Genomic DNA, 24,890 nt, shown 5'->3' on the forward strand with positions numbered 1-24,890 from the left:
CCAAACAGGGAAGGAGGGATTGAGCAATTTAGGACAGAACACAGATTTGAGCTCTTACTTTCATTTTTGGTTGCACTCATTTGATCTGTTTTTCTTGTTTTAGGATTTTCGTTTTACATTACTTATTCATTTAAAGCCAAGAGTGGCCTCATAAAAGTTGCTCCACGGCTTTTAAATAAAAATCTATTAAGGCACTCAGCCAGCTTTGGGCAACTAATGCAATTTCAAATGTCACAATCTCTTTGGCACTTCTCGCTATTTTTCACTGTTCTCAAACCAAACCTCACTCTAACACTGTTGTTGTTTTGATGCCTAATTACCTCCAATTATTACTAAATGAGTCAGACTGCAACGTCTCTGTGTCAATGTTTTGGGGTTTAAAATGGTGTGTAGTGCTCATATGTAGGTATTTGTATTTGTGTGTTTGTGCACCTGCTCACTCAGCTTTGGGCATGCAAGCATGCATGTGAATAAAACATTTCAGGAGCTTGAAAGATCATTATGGGGATTATATAGAGATTTAACAGGGACCCCAACCTCTACCCTCACCCCTTCTCCCCTTCCCTGTCCTCCCTCCTCCTCCTAGGGGCTCAGTCCACTCAGCTGACTCGGCTTTGTTCAACACTGCGAAGGAGTTTCTAAAACTCTTTTGTAACCACTCTCACACCATCAAAAAGCAAGAGATATACAGGTTGATGCTGCTAACACAGATAAAAGGCGAAGAATAGCAGCAAGCATGGATATTTTGATTACTGGGGTTTGAAAATAATTTGTTGTGAATTATATTGTGTTATTTTTTTCATTTTTACCTGGATTACGTTGATGAATGTCCAACAAAGGGCTCTGCTGTGCTGAAGGAGTGAAGGCCGTAAGCTTACTACATTTCAGTGGAAGTTTACTGTCGGAGCAAAAAGTGAACAATGTTAAGAAAACCCAGGAAAACATCTTTAACGTTCCCTCAAGTAGAAACAGCTCTCTTCACAATGTCACCACTGATGTGTTTATCACAACATCAGGCTCTTTAAGAAGAGGAGCACTGACAGAGTGACAGCGGACTAAAGATGTCTGACCTCAGCCAAGTTGCAGTGTACTCAGACTCTTCAGATATTTATAAGGTGAGTGAAGATGATGAGATGGATGTGGACCTGGAACCCAGCAATGCCAGTTCTATTCGTGTATCATTCACAGTTATTGTCTTGCATTGTAGAATTCTACTTCTTAGCTGTGTGATTTGGATCAGGTGTTGTTATGGAAACCTACATTTGTCTCTCATTTGTGCATTAGTGGTGTAAATGTAACAGTATTGTATGGATTAGTATTTAAAGCGAGACTATGTAACTTTTGCCGATAGTAGCAATTACACAATGAAAGCACATTGGATTTCCCTACATTTCCCAAGATTCTCTTCAGTCAGTTGCTTTAAAGCAGCTATAATCGATATATGTATAATAACAATGTCTCAAATGACAATGTGAAAACAACGTGACAATGTGAAAGGGGTCGCTAGTAGTGATGAACCTACAGAGGATTATCAGCTGAATCTGCAGCTCCCTTCAGAAACATGACTCCAATTGAATGATAATGTTGCTCCATAACTGCTGGATGTGTAAATAAGCAACTATTTGCTAACAAGTTCGCCATATCAACTTAAAGGTGACGATATGTCAATGTTGAGTTCACAATGTGTTTCTGCTGCCCCCAAGTGGTCAAAGAAAATCAGTTGTGGCAGATTTAAGCACCATTATTAGGTGAGTGAGAGCATAAAATAAAGTTAGCAAACTGACTCAGTAATGTACCTTATATAGCAATATCTATCAAAGTTTGCTAACATTAGCTAACAGTAGCAACAAACGGCTACTGGTCATACCAGACCAAGTAAAGCTGTAGCAGCAAAACCCCTGAGAGCGTTCAAATGAGTAGCCTAAAGGTGTGTTTTATTGCTAATGAATTCAGCTTTTCATTTGAAAAACAAAGAATATGATATTTATTCTCGCATAGTCTCACTTTTAAATCAACACTTGTACAAATCTTTTGTCTGTAACTATACAAAGTTTTTTTTTAACTGAGAGTTTCTTTTTCACTTCTTTCTGTTGTGCTTTCTGCAGAATGTGTTCTGCAACCCTGCCTTTGAGCTGGAGGGGGAGCGAGAGGAGAGGGTGGAGGGATTCAGGACATCCTCGTCCACCCCTGAACCTAGCAAACCGCCAGCAGCTAGTGAGTCAGCCAATGAGCTTGCTGCTTTCTGTGACTAAACATGAACTGTATTAGGCTGTGTATGTCTATTGGATTACTAACATGGTTACTAAAACTCCAGTCCAATTTTCTTGAAGAAAAGTGAAGAAGCGTGTATAAAACATGGTTATTATATGTTAACTGTAAGCAAGGATTAAAGGAGCAATGCACCATTTATTTTGTTAATGATTAGTTCACTGGTCGTGGTTAGTCCTACTCAGCCTGCGAAAACAGTTGTATAATGTCTTCTGTGGCTCTGGACGAGCTTTCTTAAAAGAAAAAAACACTGGTGATGTCATAGTGATGTCATCAGGGTTATCTCAGCTTGGGCTTAGGAGACAATACATTTATAAAAGCCTGTATTAAAAACTGGGGGTGAAGAGTTTGAAAGACATGGGTGTTAACCAGGAAGGAAGGGTCTAATGAAAGACACTGTGGTATGGTGTTTGATCCATACCATGGACTAAAAGTATCTCGGCTTCTGCTGCTTTGATTTTGATCATTCTTTTTTAAAATCCAACCACTTTATGGAAGGGCAATAAAAAAGCTAAAAACAAATGACTGGAGCAATTGCTGACATGGTGGCAAGTTTTCTCTAAGCTTTGGAGAATTCACTCTAAGACACTTCTTTAATACTACATGTAATGCCATTTTAATACCAATCAGTTGTTAAATGAAAGGAGAATAACATCTAAATAACATGCAACATGAATGTATATAAGTGTGTGTGTGTGTGTGTGTGTGTACTGTGTCATTCAGGCCTAGGCTGGGGTCTGTTTGGGGTGTGTGTGATGCGTCTGCGGGGCCCGGGTTGTGGTTGGGGGGTGGTGGTGGTCTCTGCCGCTGCCCTGCTCCTGTTGGCAGCCCTCGGACTGGCGCTGGCCCTCATCCTCACACGTGAGTCACTACTGCACCTCAGATCAGTCATTACAATGAAAAAGAAATCTCTGATCTATAGGGTTTATTACCGATCAAGTGATTTTATAAAGTCAGATTCCATACTTGTAGCTGTTCCTATATGTGCTTCCATGCAAACTGAAAACATACATTCTACCAGTACTGCCCTTTAGTGCTTTTACTGAATATGTACTGTGTGAAAAAATATGGAAGGAAGAAATACTAGTGGTCCAATCTCACTATTCCTGCGTGTATACTACAGTATAGTTTACAGTAATTCACTTGTGTTGCACTAGTTATTCCTCACATTTCAATAGATTAAATCCCAAGAAATGCATCTATTTTCTTTCTTTATTATTTTTTCCCCCAGAAACTATAATCAACTATTTTATCTAAAATGAGCCTCTTCTCTGATTAGTCCCTGTGTCATGTTTCCATCCCGTGCCTTTGTTTTCTGTCCCTGATTTAGAGATAAAAGGCCAGGCAGTGGAGGATCAGTTGTTGTCCACCAGCCCTCCAGACCTGCTGAGTGCAGGAGATGGAGCGTCCCATACTTTACCCACAATCTCTGCTGACAGAAGTCAATTGGAGAGTACAGCCGCACCACAACCCGCCAGGATCCCACCATCTGAAACACGTAAGAGACTCAAGCAAAAGGGCCATTTACATTCTATTTTTCATTCCATTTGTCATTTCATCTATTTCATCATGTTATCTTTTCCTTATCCGGAGGCCCTTTCTTTCCTTTTTGTGTGACTGAAACAAGGCATTCCTTTCTGTCTCTCAGGTTGTGGAGGGGTTTTAACTGACTCAGAGGGCAGTTTCAGTTCTCCAAACCACCCCGGCTCCTACCCCTCCAACTTGCTGTGTGTATGGGTGATCCGAGTCCCATCCCCCTCCTTGGTCCAGATCCACGTTTCCTCTCTGACTGTAGAGGGACCATCTCCCTGCCTGTTTGACTGGCTTGAGGTACAGGAGCAGATAGAACAGAGCTCTGTGGTCACCAGGTTAGTCAGACCCCGGCTATCTCCTTGAATCAAATACTTTCCCCCCCAGACGCAACAGCGTAGTCCCTTGTCAGATGTAGATTTTCATACTACAATGCCTAGTGCTCTGTTTTAAACGCTAATGCTTCTGTTGCAAGAAAACCTTGAACTTTGCACTCCACATTTTCAGTTCCTTGTAGATTTTTCTGTTATACTCACTGGCACTCTGGAGAAGAATAACAAAAACGCCTACAGAGTTAACGTAATAGGTTTCTACTATCTCACCCAAGTAGTATAAGTGTTTAGAAGACTTAACTATTGAAGGGGAGGCAAAGTATGAATGTGTGTTCTGGCAAATACACATTTGAGTGTATAAAAATGGCAGAAAGACCTGAAATTCAAAATTCAAATTAACCTGTACGCTTGTCTCAATTATGTGAAACTAACTTTTCAAAGCAACATTTTTATGACTTCTCCCTAAAGGAAAATTATTAGGGTTCATGTCATTACCTTAAATTGTTGGTAGATGGCACTAAAGGTCTGTGCACAATTGGAGAGCACTTCTAGGTACTCAAGGCTTCTTGGAAAGATGTGAATACTTACCTTTTTGCTTGCTTGCATTCATGAAAAGTGTCCTAACATGATATGTTACGACATACATATACAAATTCTAAAAATGTTATGTAACTTTCTCCCAAATCCTTTTAAGAATTTACAGTGCAAAGTTCAGACTCAAGGGGCAACTCCAAAGCTGTAATGTGGAGGGGGAAAAAAACGGATTATTCAAACAAAAGGTTAAGATTATTAAAAGGTCTATCCTTCTCTCCTGCAGGTTCTGTGGTAATGTAGCACCACCAACAGTCAACACAAACAGCAGCACAGTGTGGGTTACCTTCCGCTCTGATGGCAGCATCGCAGGCAGCGGCTTCACTGCACAGTACAGGGCCATACATCCTGGACACAGTCAGTAATGTGTGTGTGTGTGTGTGTGTGTGTGTGTGCATCTGCTAATACATGTACTCTTGCGCTCATACCAGTTAAGTGCATCTGTGCATGTATCTACTGTGTGTTTTCTCAGAGAGCTGCTCCAGAGAAGAGTTTATGTGTGACAGTGGTCGCTGTCTGCTGCCTGTGTCTGTGTGTGACGGTCATCCCAACTGCCACGACCAAACAGATGAGGCAAACTGCAGCCATAAACACAAAGGTGAGAGCATGCAGACAAAGTTAAAAACAGAAACATAAGGTAAACACACTTGAAAAGGCCCTGGGACACAAGAGTGAACTCATGGACATGGTTTCTACCCTGTATTTTCACAGAATGTGGTGGGCAGAAGACCGGGCCGTATGGTTACATGTCAAGTCCAAACCACCCGAGGCCTTATCCTCACCAGCAGGTGCATTCTTATCACGTTAAGACTGCCAAACACACTCCAAACTGTCTATTACAGGACTGTGAAACTTGTGTCTTTCACTAATCTCTTGTTCCTCTGTTTCCCATCAGTTGTGCATATGGTATATAGCTGTTGAGGAGGGTCACGTCATCACACTGAGCTTCAGGAACTTCAGCTTGGAGACTCAGGATGTTTGTGAGTTTGACTACGTGGAGGTGCACGACAGCGTTGATTCCAGAGCTGGAAAAGTGCTGGGACGGTGAGACCCACCAAAGCCAAAATCTTTTATTCTGTGCATGTCAGAAGTTAGATTCAAATGTACAGTAACTGTAGCTTCAAAGCTCCTTTCCTTGCTGTTTAAATCCTGTATGTTGAGGGTAAATAAGGGTACCTTCTTCTACCTTTGACTCAGGTTTTGTGGTACCACCTTCCCTCCAGACCTGACCTCTTCCGGCCCCCACATGACTGTGGTGTTTGTGGCTGATGAGGGAGTGGCCGACAGCGGCTTCAACGCAACATACCAGGCTGTGTCTGTACTGGACAGTGAGTTCTTGCTTTCGTAAAGCTAATTCATATTCAACCAAAGTGCTACTGGTACACCCCTTCCCCCACCCCACCCCCTGCCTCTGACCCATATTTCTTTCAATATTTTCTCCTTTCTTCCTTTGTTTTCCTTCCTGTCTCATTTTTTCCTCTCATTCCCTCTTTCCTTCCTTCAAATCTTACCTCTTTTGACCATCTTTACTTTCTTCTCTAACCTACATTTACTCTTCAAACATTGGCTTATACCTGACGCTTTCTTAAACTCTTTTATTAAAGGCCCAAATTCTTTCCTATTACAGTACTTTCTTCCTTTCCCTATGCCTCTTCCATTGCTCTTCACGCCACTTTTTGTTTTCTATAACCCTCTCCTGTGTGTTTTCTTCTTTATTTAAAGGGACATGTGGTCCCAGCCAGTTTGCCTGCAGAACAGGGGAGTGTCTTCAGCAGCAGTGGTTGTGTGATGGATGGAACGACTGCCCTGATGGAGCAGATGAACAGGGCTGTGGCAACTCCACCTACCCTCCCTTCAGTGAGTTATCTCTGACCCCGATCAGAGTCCCACTAGAGAGTTACAGATACAGTTGTTTTTGTTTTCAGAGCCAGAGTTTTGATGTTGAAATAATCAGAATAAACTTTTGCTGGACAGAGAGGATTTGTCACTAGCAAACTCAAAAAAACAGAAACCCAAAAACAAAAATACATAGTTTTTCTCTTACCCGTAGTGCTATTTATCCTTATAGATTGTTTTGGTGTGAGTAGCCGCGTTTTGGAGATATCAACCATAGAGATGTCTGCCTTCTCTGGAATATAATGGAACTCGGCTGCATTTGAAAAACTCAACAGCAAAGTCTCTTTCCAGAAATCATAACCTTGTAGGAACTATTTTCTTTCTACCGATAGTTCCTTTTTATATTCCAAAGAAGGCATACATCTCTATGGCCGATATCTCCAAAACTCAGCAACTCACACCAAAACAAACTTGATGGATAAATAGCACTACGGGTAAGAGGAAAATATGTATTTTTGATTTTGGGGTGAACTGTCCCTTTAAGCGTGTATCTTCAATTACATCATATTTTCCTTTGTGCATTAGAGACTGGAAGTTCTGGTTCTCTGATGGCCAAATATTAGAGTGTAAAAGTATAAGTGTAAAATAAGAATAGGAATGATTTCTTTTCTCCATGCCCTTAGCTTCGTCGTGTGAGTTCATAGAGGTAGAGATGTGTCAAGGCCTCAGCTACAACCTCACCTCATTCCCAAACATCTGGCTGTCCATTGCTGATCAGAGAGAAGCTGCCGCACTCCTGCGACAGTACCGGGTAAAAGCTACCTTCGTAACTTACCTAAATTACCTATATTTTCTTGTTGCTGCTGTATAAGCTTCAAAAATTGGGCCCCTTAGTAGCACAAACAATGCATGGACTAACAGCTGTAGCTTATTTTAACAACTGCACAAGCCAGACATTGAACCTCACACACTCCCTTTTTCTCCGTTTTGTCGTCCAGGTGCTGATGGAGCTGGCGTGCTTCGAGCCCTTACGGAGGCTGGTGTGTGGGATGTTTCTGCCCCAGTGCAGCCCTCAGGGTGGCGTCCTCCAGCCATGCCGATCAGTCTGCTCCTCTGCTGAGCAGCAATGCAGCCAAGCCCTGGATCTCTTCTCATTCAGCTGGCCCTTCAACTGCCACCTCCTGCCTGACTCACAGGACCCCATGGAGTGCTCGCTGCCTTGATGCTCTAAGAGTTGATGATCATCTCCACCCCAGTCTACTTTTTCAGAAAACATTTCAGACCAGATTTGCAGCAGTATTTGAGGACTGAAAGGCCGGCATTTTACAGAGCTGCTTTTACACAGCATTCAAGAGTTGTGTTGTAGAAAGCAGTTTGACTTGTGGCAACCTCAACCTATAAAGCTTGTGGTGCATGCAGAAAAGGATGGCACAGTAACTATTTTGAAAGAAAAGCTTTAAAGTTCTTGGACAATTACTTCTTCTTGTCTAAGTACTTTAAAGCTTTTTTCAAGTTTTTGTCATTCAGATACCAACTAAGCAAAATGAAAATGTTTAATCTCCCTCTCCAATAGAAATCAAACTGTTGTAAATTGTCTTTTTGCACTATTTATTGCTTTGATGTAAATCATGTAAAACAGATCTCACTTATGAAGAAAGAATGAATACAGAAAATACCTTTTAAAACAACCTTTATTGCATTGTTCATCAACACCACATGGTGTGCTTACATCATGTCAGTGTTTATAACAGTCCAGATTTTATCTAGTGTGAGATAAAATGGGCATGAGCTGAATCACACTGGAAATCATGAACTCTGTTGTCTGCTGAGCAGACATGATAAAATGTAACAAACACAAGCATCATGTGAAACTCACATGGCAAAAGTTATCTCAGTGACTCACTGATTTAACTTGTAAAAAACAATTTAATTGGTAACCGGTTGTAAAGATGTGAGGCTTAATTAAAGAAGGATTTGTAAGCATTTAAAAATAAAGCAGTCCATTATACTGTATACAGACAGGGGACAAATTAAGGAAAAACCTGATAGTGTTCAGGTAAGAATCAATCAGGTATAACAAAATATTGGCATTGCTGTTTGATGTTACTCCATAGCTATTCACCAAATGAATGGCCAAGACTTCCAACACCTGCTCTTTATCAGTGACATCAACACAGCTGGCATTCAATAGAGATTCGTATACACCTGAGGCTCAGAAAGTGCACAAGTGGAAAAATCCTTCTCCTGACTGTGATACTCCCAGAAAGGAAAGGACTTTAACTTCGTAAATTAGTCCTGACATGATTTTGCTACACAAAGCTTGACTGCTCATTTGTCAGAATCAAATCTTGGAGTCACATGATAGTTCTGATTTAGTACTGTGTGTGTACTGTAAACTGTAAAGTAACTGTGATTAAGCTCCTAAGGAGGGACAATGAGTTTCAGGGTATGGTCTAGGGCGACGGCCGTCAGGCCCCACACTCGATGCTTCCCGTTCCGAAACACTGGGAGGGTGTATCCGTACTTGTCACCGGTGCGGAAGTGTGTGTAGCCACGGTTCTGAGGGTTGCACAAGTGGGACAAGGACAGGGTGAAAATCTCCTCCACCTAGGATGGAAACAGACAAAGGAAGCAGAGTTTACAACTTTGGTTCTAAATCGAAACTAACCAGGAAAAGGTTTTTTGTTTTGTTTTGTTTTTTTAAGTTATTTGTTTACTTGTCTATTAATTTGTATTTTTATGTTGCTAGTCTAAAAAAGAAAGAGGCTGTAGGCTGGAGTGGAGTGGAGTGTTTGGGTAAATGATATGAAACCAAGTCACCCAAAGAGATCATTTGGTGAAAGTGCAATATTGTAAGTAAACTCACCATAACAACCCTCTAGTGTATTTTAGGGCCAGGTATGACCCCATACACCATCAAAGAGAAACATTTTTTTTTTAATCTGCTACTATCTCTTATGGAAAAATTCACTGACATAAACTGTATAAAACATGACTAAATAAATACATAACCACCATCTCCAAAAGCAAAACCTCAAGTAATTTAAACATGTGGAAACCTGCCCATTTCAAGTAGATATAAAATATAGGAAGTGCCAAAAAATAGGATGACTGTACCTCTCCGGGGTTGGGTTTGAAGGACAACTCCTCTAGGGGACCGAGGTTAGCCAGCACAGGAGCAATCATCATCCCTGACTGGTGGAAGACAAAACAGCGTCAGAATCAGACAGACACAGATTTAGTATTAAAAATGATCACATTTCGAAAGGCTCTGAAAATTAGACAAGTATAATGAGCTGTTAAGACTTGTTTTAATAATGAAACTGATGTTTTATTTATTATGAAGAACTATTCATCTGTGGCCTAACTTTATGACAACAGCGAGTCCGTATAGTAGTGGACATAAACAGAAGTTTCTGCAGGCCTGATCGTGCTAAATTTAAGGCTAGTGCTGGAACAATTTATCGATTGATTGAGTAGTCATTTGACAGAAAATGAATCAGAAACAATTTTGATAATCAAATAAGTGTTCAAATGATTTCTCTCTCTTTTATATAATTTGTAAATTGAATATTTTGGGGTTTTAGACAGCTGGTCAGATGAACAAGCAATTTGATAATGTTACCTTGAGCTCTTGGAATTTGTGATGAGCATTATTTACTATTTATTATTTTTCACTAACATTTATAGACTGAATAATTAATAAAACAAACTGTTGACAAACTAATCGATAAAATTATTGTTAGTTGCAGCCCTATTTAAGGCTTTATAACCCCTTTTCAAAACTAATGAAAATTAAATAAAAGGACAAATTTAGTCAAAATAAATGGATCAAAAGTGTTTCTCCAGCATAGAGCCATCAGTGGCGCATCACCAAGGCTTTACAGTGCCCGCTATAGATTCATAAACAGTAAAAACTCCATCATGAAATTTTAAAAATCACTTCATAAATTTACGCCAAGTGGCACATGAAAGGAGCGTGTACTGAGTTCAGCTCACCCTTTCATCACATGGCTTAAACTCAGACATAAGTTTAACATGTCCGACATAACAGCCCTTGAACTCACCATGTCCCTGAGAGGCTTCAGGATGCCCCATACCCTCTCTGTTGCCACATTAACACCCAGCTCCTCCCTGGCTTCCCTCAACGCTGTGGCAACCACATCTCTGTCTGAGGGATCACTCTTTCCTCCTGCAAAACTACAAATGATTGGACATGAGATACAGTGCTCTAATGACCACTTTAAAACAATGTAGCCTGCCACTCACCTGACATCTCCCTTGTGCCTGCCCTTCAGTGTACTGGAGCGCAGAGTGAAGAGAAACACCGGCTCCCCCTCAACAGAGCAGAGAGAGACCAGGACTGACGCCCATTTCCCCTGGTTCTTTCCCTGGCTCGCCCCTTTTCTCCCCTTGTCCACCTCGTACAGCTTCAAGTTGGGCCTCAGGCTCTGTCGACACCTGTTTTCATTCTCCAGGGACAGACAGTCTCTCCAGGCGTCTGCCACATGAGGGGCAACCTGATGAACAGCTCTGGTTTGGTGAAATGAGAGGCTGGAGGGTTGGAGTCGACTGTGAAAGTGTTTCAAAATCCATGCCGTATGTGTCGACAAGCTGAAAGGTCTAACAAAGTGCTGTTTGTAATATAAATGGCTTTGAAGAAGGTTACACGGAGTCTTATTGGTGAAACTGAGTGAAGGCTGGCAAATGTCCCAAGGCCTTCTCTGGGGTTTAAGGCAAGTTGTGTTGATTAAACAGTCCTGGTAAATGCTCACAGCTTTGAGGTGTTGATGATGATGGCTGGACAAAACGGCTTTGGATAGGAGGTTTTGAAATGAAGCCTTTCTCAGCTGACGATTATCACAGTCCATGCTAAATACAGACAGCTGTGTTGAACAGGATACAGTCTCTGTGGACAATGATGACCTCACCTTACTTCCATGGATCACTTCATATCTCCTTTCCTTCACTGCTCTTGCACCATGCCAAGCAGCACCAGTGTGCTCAGATAAAGCAGAGACATGGGATTCTCTCAATAGCAGCAATGGCTTTATGGGACAAGACCAGGTCAGGATCTGAGGTCCCCTAGACATCCTATAAAAGAAACAAACAAAAACGTAAAGTATCAGTCAGTGAGGCTCATTAGCATGTGACTGCATGTGAAGTTCAGTCTATCTCACACCTGACTCCACCTGCAGAGGAGGAGTGATTACGTCTGAGTGAAAATGTAAGCATGGGCTGGTGAGTAACGTTAGACGGGGTCGGTCAAAACCCGGCTGATCTGTTTACCCAAACTTAACAATCACCACTGTAACACTTTCAACTGTTGCTCAAAGATGGTACGGATCAGGAAAACGTATTACGTCTTAGCTTCAATTGTCCAAACCGACAAAGTCCAGCTGTTAGTCCCCAAGTCTGCTATAGTTTAACGTTATCTATCAGTTCCTTCGCTGTCAAACTTCGGATTATTAGCTACAGCTACTAGCTAGCTAGCTTAGCCGAGTTTTGTTAGCTTCCATGACAATATAAGTTACAAATCACATAACGTTAAAGTATCAGGTTTGTGGCTTCTCCGCGTCCAACTAAAACAAAAGCTGGTTTAATAGTCATCAAGATTTTCTTTAGCCCGAAAATCAGCTGTCAAAGTGTACGCAGCCTAACTAGCTTGCTAACACATTAGCATAAAACAGGCAAAACACAAAGCTAACGTTAGGTTAATATTGTATCCCGTCACTAAAAGTAAAATTTTGGCAATGGCAAGAATCCGACATGTCATTCAAGAAGTCAGAAAACACGTCAATGACCCATTTTCAAAATTTAAATGTAATTTTAAAGCGGAAAACACTCACTTTAATAGTTGAATCAAAGGTAGCTGGCCTCTCGCCCAGCTAGCCGGCTGCCACTAGTCAATATGGCGCAGAGTAGCTTCATGCGTGTCAGTGTTGCCCTCACTGCGCTGATGACGCCAAACTCAAGGCCCAGTCTATGCTCATTTCACAACTCTTCCATTTAGATCGGAATGTCTAGTATTTATTACATTATTCAGGAAAAAAAACCCTCACATATTCTCAATCATATTGGTTAGTCTAAGATACTGAAATATGATTCGATAACACTCATTTCTTGAGTTCTTTTGTAGAATATCTATTACATCAAAGTGCACTTTTATCTTTCTGAGGTTTTGAATCAGATGCCTTCTTTCTCCCTCATATTTCTGACAGTGTAACATAGCATGCTCTACTGTTTCTTCTTGCCCACAGTAGTCACAGCTGCCTGTATTATGTTGACCTATTTTGAAGTCTTGACGTTATTGTCTCAGCTCTCCTGTTCCTTCCTGCACACCTCATTTCTCCCACTTTCTTTTTAACTCTGTTAAACCATCGTCCTTTCCTTCCTTCCTCCCATTGCTTTTGCCACCTTTCGTTCAGTCTCTGTTTAATAATGCTTTTGATTTCCCACCCCATTGTATGCTATTTACATCACTAGTCATGTCATCAGAGGTGAAAAACCAGTCTGTCCTCATTGGACTATGCATTAACCAGGCCTAGACTAAAACATGTTCACGTTCATTATAATTTCAGTTTCTAAGGAGCCTAACATCGCTGCCTGGCTCAAATTCTGAACATTATATGATTCCATCGTTGGGCATTAGTTAATTTTCACAATAACATAATGTTGCCATTAGTTCATGGGGCCTACCATTTATCATTTGACAAACTGGGAAGCACCTATGACATAAGGGAGAGAAACTCACCCCACCTGTTTTACCAGCCCCACCCTGAGTCCAGGCTGCCTCAGTTTTTAAGCAGCATGTGATTCATGTGAACTGGCATTTCAGCCGTACCATTCTTGGGTGTCTTAGCTTTAATTTAAGACTTGCTACCATTATTTCTAGTTCTATAACCTATTCAAACAGGGACCCTTTTGGTTGTCCATACTTCCCGGTCTGACCTCCAAAAAAACTAGCTCATCCTTCTCCATTGCACCCAGCTCCATATGGCCTCAGCCTGGTCTGAAGAGGAGACCTTTGTCTGCTCAGTATGCCTGGACACCCTGAAGGATCCGGCCACTCTACCCTGTGGACACTCCTACTGCTTGGCTTGTATCCAGAGCCACTGGGACAAGAGAAACAGCAAGGGTCAGTACAGCTGCCCCCAGTGTAGGCAGGTCTTCAACCCTCGACCCTCGCTGGCCAAGAGCACTGTGCTAGTGGAGGCTATGGAAAAACTGAGAACCAACAGCCACCAGCAACGCCCCTCCACAGCTGTCTCCTCTGCCCCACCATCGATGCCTATGTACCTGGAGGTCCTACCAGATACAGGGCCTCGGCAGGGCAGCATGTACCCTCAGCTTCCCACGGTGGACCCCAGAACCTGCCCTCAACACAACCGACCCCTGGATCTGTTTTGCCATGAAGACAAGGAGTGCGTGTGTGAGGTGTGTTGTCAGGATGGACACAACGGACATCGTGTGCTCAAACCACAGCAAGCGAGGAAGGAGAGACAGGTATGTAGTGGACAAGGCAAATATCACCAGGTGATATTATCAGTGCTCTTTTGTAGTTTTTTTCTCTTGTGGTGTTGTTTTTCTTTTTTTTCTTTTTTTTTTGGAGTATAAGATGAAGTGCAGGTGAATTAAGAACTTTGTTGTCACAAGTGTAGCATTTCAGAATCAGAATCAGAAATACTTCCCCGAGGGGAAACTCTTTTGCTACAGCAGTTCACTATCACGTCAGTGCACACAGGAATAGAAGTACTAAGCAAAAAGTATAATACACTATAATACAGGTCAGAAAATTAATTACCAAGTGGGTATAAGTATAAAATAAAACATTCCAAAATGTAGCTAAACTCAAAGTACTTGTAAAACAATGGTCTTTACTGTGCATTCCTTTCATATGTGTGGAAGTGTTCTTCCTCTTCTTTAACGGGATTTTCTGGCCAAAATATTTTACAAATGACTCATTACAATTTAGGTCCATTACTGCCCCATGGTGCGTGTGGCCTCTTTTCTTTACTAAGTCATGGTGTGTGTGTGTGTGTGTGTGTGTGTGTGTGTGTGTGTGTGTGTGTGTGTGTCTAGAAAGAGCTTGTTCAGATGCAGGTAGACATACAGAAGAGAATCCAGGAGACTGACAAGAAGCTTAAGGAGGTCCCACATATTTCTCGCCAACAAAAGGTAAGTAACAATTATGACCGTTTGATGTAGCAACCTTTGCGATAAGTCACCATTTCTGATGTCTTGCTTGTAGTTCTGTTTATGACATTTACATTCTTTGTACCCTCTTTTCATAATTTCCTCATCCATGAACTTCCTTGATCCTTCTCTTCCTCTCTGCGCACTCCCAGGCCTTGGTACAGGCTCTAGAGCAAGAGAGCACAGATTTATTCTCAGAGCTTGTCAAGAACGTGAATCTAACAGGCACCGAGGTTGGTGAGCTACTCAGCACCCATGAGACCTCCTTAGGCAGCCAGATCGAGGGGCATATCCACAGACTGGAGCAGGAGGTGGCACAGCTGCACTGGAAGAGTGAAGAGCTGAGCAGGCTGGCCAACATGCAGGACCACATCTGTTTCTTGAAGGTAAATTGTGTGAGGCGGGGTGTTGCTGGAAATTGATTTCATTTTAATTTAACTGGATAACTAAAGATTAAGGTTCAGCATCAATAAAATGAGAACTGCTGTTTGTAATTGTAATACTTTGTGTCATCCGTTTTCAAGAATTTCCTCACCATGGAGCCGCTGGGTCAGTCTGGTGCCACAAGAGAGTCAATACTGAGTCAGGAGGAAGCGGTGGTAGCCTCCATCCGCTCAGCCATCAGAGAACTACAAGAGTCAATACAGGACCTCTGCAAAGCCAGCCTGGCCAAGATCATCACATTAGGTCATTATTTCTCTTCTCTTCTCTTCTCTTCTCTTCTCTTCTCTTCTCTTCTCTTCTCTTCTCTTCTCTTCTCTTCTCTTCTCTTCTCTTCTCTTCTCAAGACACTCAAAACTTTCCTTTTCTTTGTAGTGAATCATGAGCCAGTGGCTTCGACACCCAATGGTGCAGCAGCAGGCACTACAGCAGCTGATAACAGCGGTCAGGCCACCACACAAAACACAGGTATGGAACTTAAAATCACCCATTGTGACACAATCACAGCATAAGTTCAAGCTGAGAACAATTTTGTTTTGACTGTTATAAATTGAAGAAAAGGACACCTTCAGATGTGTTTCTCACAACTGGTCCACTCTTTTCTGTAGTGTATGAGATGATGACAGACCCTCCACCTCTGCCACCTCCACATCCTCAAGGTAAGTTACTTTAGAGACTTACCTGTTATATACTGTATGTCTGTGGCCCATAACGCAAATGGTCATGGAGTTGAGATTTTGTTTGGTTTACCTGTTCCTTTGTTTCCTCTCTCCCCATCTCTCTGGACATCAAGCTTCAGCCCCCTCTCCACCCTCCCCTCCTCATCAACCTCAAGGTAAATACAAAAGCATTAGAAACAGCCTGTACATATCAATAAACTACTTCCCCTTGTAGCAGTAGAATGTGTGGTGTAGATGACTTTTGATCCTTTTGTTCTTCTTTTGCATCTCCTGTAACAACAGTGGGACTTGTTAATCCAGAACCAAAGACAAGAGGAGAATTGCTGAAATGTGAGTCCATCATACTCCACGATATGAAAATGAATATAGAACAGTTTCAAAGCCTTTAGTAGAGTAGAGTATTCACTAAAATGCATACTCTCCCTTCAGTTCGCTTCGAACCCACCATGGACCCCAACACGGTGTATCGCCACGTACAGCTGTCAGATGGAGGTCGTAAGGCCACAATGCGGGCTGAGAACCTGAACCCACCAGACCATCCTGAACGCTTCCACTTCTGGAGACAGGTTCTCTGCAGAGAGCCCCTGGCAGGGAGCCCTTACTACTGGGAGGTGGAGTGGACTGGCCAGAAGGTGGATCCTTAGAGATCAGTGGGGAAATGGGTGGTTTCAGCTAGGTGTATGCTTCCTACGATACATTAATGGAAATCTTTGCTAAATTTGCAAGAATTTTTGTATAAACTTAAAGCACTAAATGGACTGCAACTGAGACCTGTGGATTCAGGGTCTGTTGATTGTAGAGTTCATTTGGCCCAAATTACAACTAGTAGTGGGTATAAAACAGTATTCACCCACAGAAGGTGACAACTTCAAATTTGAGAGCAAAATAGTGTCACAAGAATGAGCAGTATGTGCCAAAAAAAGCTGGACTCCATCTCAAAAAAATACTCATTGTTTTTGGTTTTTACCTATTTTCACCAAAATATAACCAGACTAAATACCTGCAAAAATAGCCCGTACTTCAGCCTGTACTTTGTGTTTAGTGCTAATTAGCAATTGTTAGCACACTAACACACTAAAAAACACTACCTGCTAAACATCAGCATGTTAGCATTGCCATTGTGAGCCTTAAAAGAGCCAAAAAACAGGACAAAAGTGTAACTGAACTGAGAAGGAACGGTGTCTCCATTCCTTATGTATCTGGACTGTCTGAAAAACTACGAAGGATCTTTAGACAGCACGATGTTCCTGTCTTCTTCAAACCAGGCAACACTTTAAGACAGAAACTCGTTCACCCTAAGGACAAGTTACCCACACAAAGACAGAGCAATGTTGTCTACTCCATTCAGTGCAGTGAGGAAAACTGCAAAGAACGGTACATAGGCGAAACCAAACAGCCACTTCACAAAAGACTTTATCAGCACAGACGACACGCTAACTCAGGATTACAGAGCGGCGTGCATTTGCATTTAAAAGCTACAAACCACACATTTGAAGACAGCGAGGTGAAGATTCTTAGTAGAGAGAAGAGTTGGTTTGAACGGGGCGTCAAGGAAGCCATTTTTGTGAAGAAAGAGAACCCCTCTTTGAACAGAAATGGTGGTCTGAGATTTAATCTGCCCAAAGTCTATCAGAGTGTATTATCACCTTGGTCACGCCTATCACATGCTAATCAGGCACTTAACAGTGATGAAGTAGATGCAGCCAGAAAACAATAGGCCTGATTACTGATCACTGGGCCATCTTGAAACTATTAGGCCTAGGTCAGTTTCAGGTGAAACTAGCTATTAACAGATACTCAGGCAGATTCCCTCCTGAGGGCAGGGTTTATGTAACTCAGATTATCTTAAATTTCCAGTTCCCGTCCAATTTTTTCACAATTGAGAATGACTTCCGGATGGGAGCCGAAACGTCTTGATTCTGAAAACAGTGTCCAGATGACTACGACTGAAACCTTTTCTACGATAGAACACTCCTGGACGAATGAGGGACTACACCGTCTTAGCATGTTAGCATGCTGACATTAGCATTTAGCTTAAAGCACCGCCATGTCTAAGTACAGCTTTACAGAGCCGCTAGCATGGCTGTAAACTCTTAGTCTTGTTAAATAAATACCAAAAATAATGAACCCTAGGTATACCTTTCAAAGACTTGGAAAATGTGGGCTGTTCATTGACATTCCTTTACATGTTATTTTTAGGTATTAAAGATGAAATTTTACAGTTACCCCTCACTTCCATTTGCAGCCACCAGGATTTGCTTCCTTTCCTAATCTCGTTTTTTCCTGTCCTACCATGCAGATCACCATTGGCGTGGCCTACAAGGAGATGGAACGTAAGGGTTCTGATGACAAAAGCCGTTTGGGCCACAATGCTCTGTCCTGGAGCTTGTACTGGTCCGGGAACGGCTTCTCCTTCTGGCACGATGGCCAGGAAAAACAGCTGGGCTCACCTAAGGCCCGACGGATTGGCGTCTATCTGGACCAGCATGCAGGGATTCTGGCCTTTTACCGCATCACCAATAACCAAGCTGATCTCATCCACCGTCACCAGACCCAGTTCACTGGCCCACTGTACCCAGGGATCAGGTTCTGGGCACGAATAGGGACAACAGTGACTGTTTGCCAGTTGGATTGAGTTGTATATCAATGATGGGCTGTTGTTTTTTTTTTATATATAACCTGCTTGTCTGGTTGGAAGCAAGTGACACATTGAAATAATAAGGAAGTAAATGTGTTCTTGCTCTGGAGATCCTTTTAGTGAGTTAACAAAAATGTTCAGGAATGTCTGGTTTTCATAATATAATATTCCCTTTGCACCAGCCTTCATTAATGTGATGTAAATGGACTAAAAATGCCTTTGTAAGTTAATAAAGTTTTACAAATTTTTGGGATGAAAGTTAGCCTGTCTTTAAGCATTTAAGTATTCTGTGGAAATAGACTGTTGAGGGTTTGAGTAGCCCTCAGTATTAGTGTGAATATTATATAGGCTAATACAGATTCTGTAAGCATACTTCTACCTTCTTATATGACTAAAGGAATAACCATGGTACTGCTGATAATGACTTTGATCCCCACACCTCGGTGACCTGGATGCTTTTAAGCTCCCCCTCCATTCTTAAATTATCTGTAGTATCTTAAGTATTCCCACATGGTTTGGAAATAACTATTTGACCTTCGTTGGTCTTTTGTCCACCCTTTCCTTTCTCTTGACCCAGCTAAGATGTTATTCATTAACCTGCAATGCGGAGTCCTGATTTGTGTTCAGTCAAAGAATAATTTTGAAACATATTGTCATTTTTGTGAGTCTTTTCTCTCTTATTCCTAGCATAGTCTTGCTTTGTGCTGATAAACTCAAGTAATTCAACACTATTCAAAGGAGGACAATGAAACTCTCATTTTCCACCTGGTGGCAGCAGCTTGTTGTGTCCTGCCCTGATTGAAAACGTTGGACAAATTAGGAAGATATAATGAACACTGATGGCTTCTGGGTGCAAAATATCTATCTTGGAGAAATCTGCTGGTGTAGAAAACAATACTGCACTGTCAGTGTTCAATATGTAATGGACTCATGTGATGGACGCAAACCTAAATGTCGCCTCACATCAACGATAACACTAGCAATCTCAATCTAGCTTTGCCTCTTTTAAACAGGTTTATGTGAACAAAGCTCCACAGTATTTTCAGCACTGCAAACTGACATCATTCTATCTTAGATGCACAATAAAGCATTGCATGTCACACAACACAGAGCAAAGACGCTATCTTTGTGTGCTGATGATGGGAACACTGAACCACGTGGACAACTTGTGTCAGAGGATAGATGATATCTGACCTACATCTACAACACAAAGCCCTGGAGGGTGTGTGTGTGTCTGTGAAGCCCCCACCCAAAAAGAATGAGTTAAGGTACACAGGTATGAAGGCAAAAAGGGTGGACTATAGTTGAAGCAGGGAGGAACTATTTGAAATCCAGAACATTAGAATTGATGGGAAGCATATATATATGTGCAAAAAGCTGAAGAAGGAAATGAAACAAATACCGTCCTCAACAATGTTAGAGGTGAGACAAGTGTATGAGCTACACAAACCAGAAGAGATTGAAGGTCATAAAAACATGTTAAAGAATCAAAAATTCTCCACACACTTCAGACATCTGTCATAACCCAATCAGGGGCTTTTCCCAATGCAACTTTTTGCATTGCAAGTTTTTCTCTTCCCCTCTGCATCTCCAGCCAGCCACAGTGCCTTCTCTGCTCTAACCACTGATAACACTTTGAAGCTCATCGTCTACAAACACGGCTTCATCAACCTGGATGATGGCTACATTGCAGACACCGGTATCTTCACCGTTCCCCGCTCTGGTGTCTACAGCCTCGCCCTAACTGTCTACAGTGACACTGGTTCTCCTGGTAACAGCCTGGCCGCCTGCACCGGTCTGCAGGTTAACGGCCAGCTGGTGGCCGGGTCCAGAGACCAAAATATGCAAGACCAAGAGGCCCGTCATACTTGAGATGTATGCGGCATCATTGGTTGATGATCCCTCTGAAGAGAATGACAACACCCAAGGATGTTTATATCTTTCCTATTTGTATATGATGCTGACAACATTTCATGATAATTTGTTTTTGATAACTTTTTAATATGTCTAAAACTTTGTAGGTCAAGCTAATTTCATAAAATATTTGAGTAAATTCCCATTTAATGCTTTAAAATGAATGCATTAATATACTGTAGGTAATGCCAATATCCTTTAATACTGTGCTAAGCTAAACTGACTGGCTGCTCACGGTAGTTTCATATTTACTATTTGCAGCACATTTCCGAGTGTGTACAACTATTCTTAAGTCTACACTAGGAAACAAATCCTGTAGGCCATGCACAGATGCATAGATTAGGGAAGTCAGAATGTATTAAGATGGACTAACATACCGTATTTTTGATTTTGGCCTTTTGTGGGATTTGTTCATAATAAGTGAAATATAGAATAATGCCAGTACAACCTTTGAGGAAAGTAATGTATTAATGATATTTAATAAAATAGGGCTATTAGACAGCTTGAAAGTATTGCCCAATATGGTATACCAGCATCATGTCTGCCCATCTGCATACCCTCATAAAACCAAGAAGTTATCAGTGGTAAAGTTTCTAGCCATGCTAGCAGTGTGACTCTAGGGATGGCAATGTTGGCCAGTTGGTCAGTCAGCTGGACCACCACATATCTCCACAAATATTGGATGAACTGCCATGACATTTTGTACAAACATTCCTGGTGCCCTGAGGATGCATCCTATGGACTTTGGTGATCCCCTGACTTTTTCTCTAGTGTCACCATGAGGTTGACATTTGTGTTTTTTGAGTAAAATGTCTGAACAACTATTGGATGGATTGCCATGACATTGTGTACAGATATTCACATTCCCCTCAGGACGAATTGTAGTAACTTTTGTGATCCTTAACTTTTCATCTAGAGCCATCATCAGGTCCAAATTGTATTTTGTCCAATGTTTTGGTTTATGAATACCTGCAAAACTAGCCTCAACTGTATTTTGTGTTTAGTACTAATTTGCATGCTAACATGCTAAACTAAGATGGTAAACATGGTAAAAAAAAAAAAAACCTGCTAAACATATGCTAACATTGTCATTGTGAGCATATTAGCATGCTGCATTAACATTTAGCTCAAAGCACCACTATGCCTAACTGCAGCCTCACAGAGCCATGGCTGTGGACTTTTAGTCTTGTTTGATCATTTGTGCACACAAATAAGTAGTTCTTGTCCTCAAAATTAGCAGATAGAGCATTAATTTCTGTGGGCCTCCTTTCAGACCCCTGCAGATCTGGCTGGACAGTAAAGGCTTCAAACCAAAGCAGCATCCAAAGCGATGGCATTTTGAGCTAGTTCCTCCTCTCTCTACAGCCATAGAGAAGCAAGACCAACCGTTGTATGGCTTTTCCCTTGGGCTTCACCTCCTTCGCATCAGAAACAGGTGACCACAGATTCCTTCTTATTTGGGTGAGACTCTGTGTGAAAATACCAACAGTCAGGTGTAGCTAAATAACATAAATGTAGTAGTTCAGTGTGCAGTGTTCCATACTCTTATTCAAATGTGGACTGGGTTGGAACAGACACGGTGCATGACTAAAATATCATGTATGCTGATTATGAAAATAATTTCAACCATAAAGAACCATAATGCTTGGCTGCTGATGAGAAAACTCAACTCCATATTCAAAACACCTCATCTCAGTTGATAGGTGATACCTGGGTGGCATCAACAACAAAGCCCTGGAGGGTGTGTGTCTGCTTGTATGTGATTTTTAGAAAATAAGAGCCCCTAGTGATGAAGAAATACATCTCCAGTTCTGAAATTATAAAGGCAAAATGGGCGGGCAATAAAAAAAAGGAGGAGTGATGTCAAAAGAGGAGGAATAAAAATGAGAAGTAACAAGGGAGGAGCTCCCAGAAAAATATATATCCACGTTTTTTGTCTCATGATCAGTCTACACACCTTCCATCCTTCTGAAGCTGTCATCATTTACCAGCATCAACATGAGAGGTGAGACAAGTTGCAACTACAGTAGCATAATAGCAATTTGGACTCCAGAATGACTTTTCGACTGAAAGGTCTGACATAATGGAAGTAATTTAGGTTATACATATCCTGACTGAAGGTGGCTTATTAGTGATTAATGTCAAACATTTTATAATGTTGTAAGATAAAGTGGTTCAAGCCTGTATGTTTAGATTTAAAATAAATAAAATTAAACAAGAAAAAAGAAAAACAATTTGGGGAATTAAGTAGAGTATATTGGAGGATTATGCGACTTGTTTGATGGATGGTCTTTTATTGAAGCTTACACTTGTCTCAAAATTAGAAAAAGGACAAAAACAGCAGTAGTTCAGAGTCAGATCATTACCTGAAAAAAATTTTTTTCTGGGTTTAGTGCTACATGCCTTTGATCTTTCCCCCCAGCTATTGTATTGCTGTGTCTGCTGCATGCAGCTTTTGGTCAGGATAAACCATTTTCCTGGAATGGACCTGTCCGCACAGGACCGAATGCAGACCCTGATCAAAGCAGTGGTGAGAGATTGTTAAGGAAATAAATCTACCTCTTCTGTCAATACATAGTCAATGTGTCTGTACATACTCTCATCTGAAACCTAACGTATTAATGTGTCTGCCCATGTGTGTGCGTGCACAGCATGTCTTGTGGACCAGGCGTCATGTGGCTGCTGTCTGATGCAGAAACAGGTACAGAGGATGGAGTGGTTCTTTAACATCACCCATGAAGAAATGAAAAAGGAGCTGACAAAATCAAAGATGGCCCTCGACAACATGAGAGGTGAGCGACACATCCATGAGTCACACAAACAGGGAGACAATGCAGAACCTCATCAAAGTGTCTTAAAGAACAAAACTGATCCACTTCTTATACTTCCATCCTGACTATTTCTTCTTCTCTGCGTTTCCAGCCAGCCGCAGTGCCTTCTCTGTGGCTCTAAACAATGACAAAAGTTTGAACTGCTATGGCCCCTTCACTAATGACAAGCTCATCGTCTACAAACATGCTTTCATCAACCTGGGAGATGGCTACAATGTGCAGACCGGTATCTTCACCGTTCCCCGCTCTGGTGTCTACAGCCTCACTGTCACCATCTACGCCACTGGTAGCACCCTGGCCACCTGCGCCAACCTGCAGGTTAACGGCCAGGTGGTGTCTGCGCTCCTGGAACAAAATGGCCAGGACCTTGAAGACAGTGCCACTGTTGTTGTGGCCATGAAACTGAAGGCTGGCGACCAGGTGGCTGTCAACCTGCCCAAAGGATGTTTCGTCTGTGATAACAGCAGCCACTATAACACTTTCACTGGTTTCCTGCTGTATGCTACTGACTAAGTTAGGGAAATGTAGCTGTTCTGGGCTTTGTACCAACTGACAGTTTCTGATGAAATCTTTCTGTGATGACAGTCATGACTAGTAGCGCGTAATCTCTGTCTGATATTTTGTACTATCACCCATCCCAACACAATACTGTCATCCTGATTTTGTTTGTTTTATTCCATCATCGTTCACTATTCTTCCTGAGATCATGATCAATATGATCTATTGAGGGAAGCTAGGTTTTTGATCCACATTAAAACACACCTTTTATATCTTTTTCATGTCACACTGTTTAAGTAACCGCTGTTAATCTTGAACTACTGAAATGATGTGATGTAAATTGTGATAGAAATGTGAATTAAAAATTGCTGTACCTGAAACTTACAAACAAAATAAAACACACTTTTAAACAGACTAGTTGGCATGCTGAGTTACTTTGTTTCAATCTCCATTAAAAAACTGGAGATGTTGTTATTGTTGACCAAGCTGAATTAATAATTAAGGTTAATAAAACTGTAACATTTCAGGATCGACTGATTTTAGGATTGAAGTTGCAGTTTTGATTACCCTGTGTCACTACCTAACTCATAGCAACTGAAGATTATTTAAATTAAAATGGATGCCGTATCACCAGACCGATGAAATAGGATCCATATTAAGTAAAGTGTGACTACAGTAACATACATATTATTAAAATATTTATTTAAAGACTCCTGTCCAACAATAACTCAAATATATTGTAGACTATTTTAGGGTCTCTCATTCCGCACATATTTCTGGACACACACTATATCTGTAATGAAAGCAGTGACGAAGACAGTGTCAGTATGAAATGAGATGTGACCCATAACATATCTATAGATTTCTACCTTTTATAGAGCCATTTTGAACACAATCTCTTCATTATTTAAAACAGCGACATGATCTGGTACAACCGCAAAATGAGCAGATCAGTGCAGTCAACAAGTATATCACATTGCATACAGTAGTACATCTATGCAGAACGACAGTGCAGCTGCCTGAGATAATGACGCTAATTTGTGTCTTTCTACATGTCAAGAAAAAGTTATCAGCACAAAATATATAAATGATTAAAACTACCATGCAGCTCTTCAAATCGCATGCCAACGAGACT

At 41.4% G+C, this 24,890-nt stretch overlaps 4 protein-coding genes across 5 annotated transcripts; 3 read left to right on the forward strand and 1 right to left on the reverse strand.

The window, feature by feature from the left end:
* The first annotated feature begins 282 nt into the window (after positions 1-282).
* LOC122878516 (membrane frizzled-related protein) lies at positions 283-8,483 on the forward strand. Its single transcript, XM_044201342.1, has 13 exons — positions 283-1,115; positions 2,106-2,214; positions 2,992-3,129; positions 3,599-3,766; positions 3,917-4,136; positions 4,948-5,078; positions 5,194-5,319; positions 5,433-5,509; positions 5,617-5,765; positions 5,919-6,049; positions 6,444-6,578; positions 7,241-7,368; positions 7,556-8,483. The coding sequence occupies exons 1-13, from the start codon at positions 1,062-1,064 to the stop codon at positions 7,778-7,780; spliced, it is 1,791 nt and encodes a 596-aa protein (XP_044057277.1). The 5' UTR covers positions 283-1,061; the 3' UTR covers positions 7,781-8,483.
* On the reverse strand, positions 8,231-12,563 carry nudt8 (nudix (nucleoside diphosphate linked moiety X)-type motif 8). Its single transcript, XM_044201345.1, has 5 exons — positions 12,407-12,563; positions 10,827-11,651; positions 10,625-10,757; positions 9,675-9,752; positions 8,231-9,164 (listed from the first exon to the last, which is right to left on the reverse strand). The coding sequence occupies exons 2-5, from the start codon at positions 11,648-11,650 to the stop codon at positions 8,979-8,981; spliced, it is 1,221 nt and encodes a 406-aa protein (XP_044057280.1). The 5' UTR covers position 11,651; positions 12,407-12,563; the 3' UTR covers positions 8,231-8,978.
* Positions 11,650-18,760, forward strand: ftr86 (finTRIM family, member 86). Of its 2 annotated transcripts, none has more exons than XM_044201343.1 (11): positions 11,650-11,798; positions 13,548-14,063; positions 14,640-14,735; positions 14,906-15,139; positions 15,278-15,440; positions 15,570-15,662; positions 15,803-15,853; positions 15,988-16,029; positions 16,157-16,204; positions 16,304-16,506; positions 18,174-18,760. In XM_044201343.1, exons 2-11 carry the CDS (start codon positions 13,554-13,556, stop codon positions 18,507-18,509), a joined length of 1,776 nt encoding a protein of 591 aa, XP_044057278.1. In that variant the 5' UTR covers positions 11,650-11,798; positions 13,548-13,553; the 3' UTR covers positions 18,510-18,760. The 2 variants fall into 2 exon arrangements, with proteins under 2 accessions (XP_044057278.1, XP_044057279.1); XM_044201344.1 differs by having other exon boundaries at positions 11,650-11,784.
* Positions 18,761-21,803: 3,043 nt separating this feature from the next.
* On the forward strand, positions 21,804-24,169 carry LOC122878519 (complement C1q-like protein 2). The gene is made up of 5 exons (XM_044201347.1): positions 21,804-21,861; positions 22,375-22,431; positions 22,849-22,956; positions 23,078-23,218; positions 23,349-24,169. Exons 1-5 carry the CDS (start codon positions 21,819-21,821, stop codon positions 23,768-23,770), a joined length of 771 nt encoding a protein of 256 aa, XP_044057282.1. The 5' UTR covers positions 21,804-21,818; the 3' UTR covers positions 23,771-24,169.
* The last annotated feature ends 721 nt before the right edge of the window (positions 24,170-24,890 follow it).

Source organism: Siniperca chuatsi, linkage group LG7 (genome assembly GCF_020085105.1).
Source record: "Siniperca chuatsi isolate FFG_IHB_CAS linkage group LG7, ASM2008510v1, whole genome shotgun sequence".
Taxonomy (NCBI): domain Eukaryota; kingdom Metazoa; phylum Chordata; class Actinopteri; order Centrarchiformes; family Sinipercidae; genus Siniperca; species Siniperca chuatsi.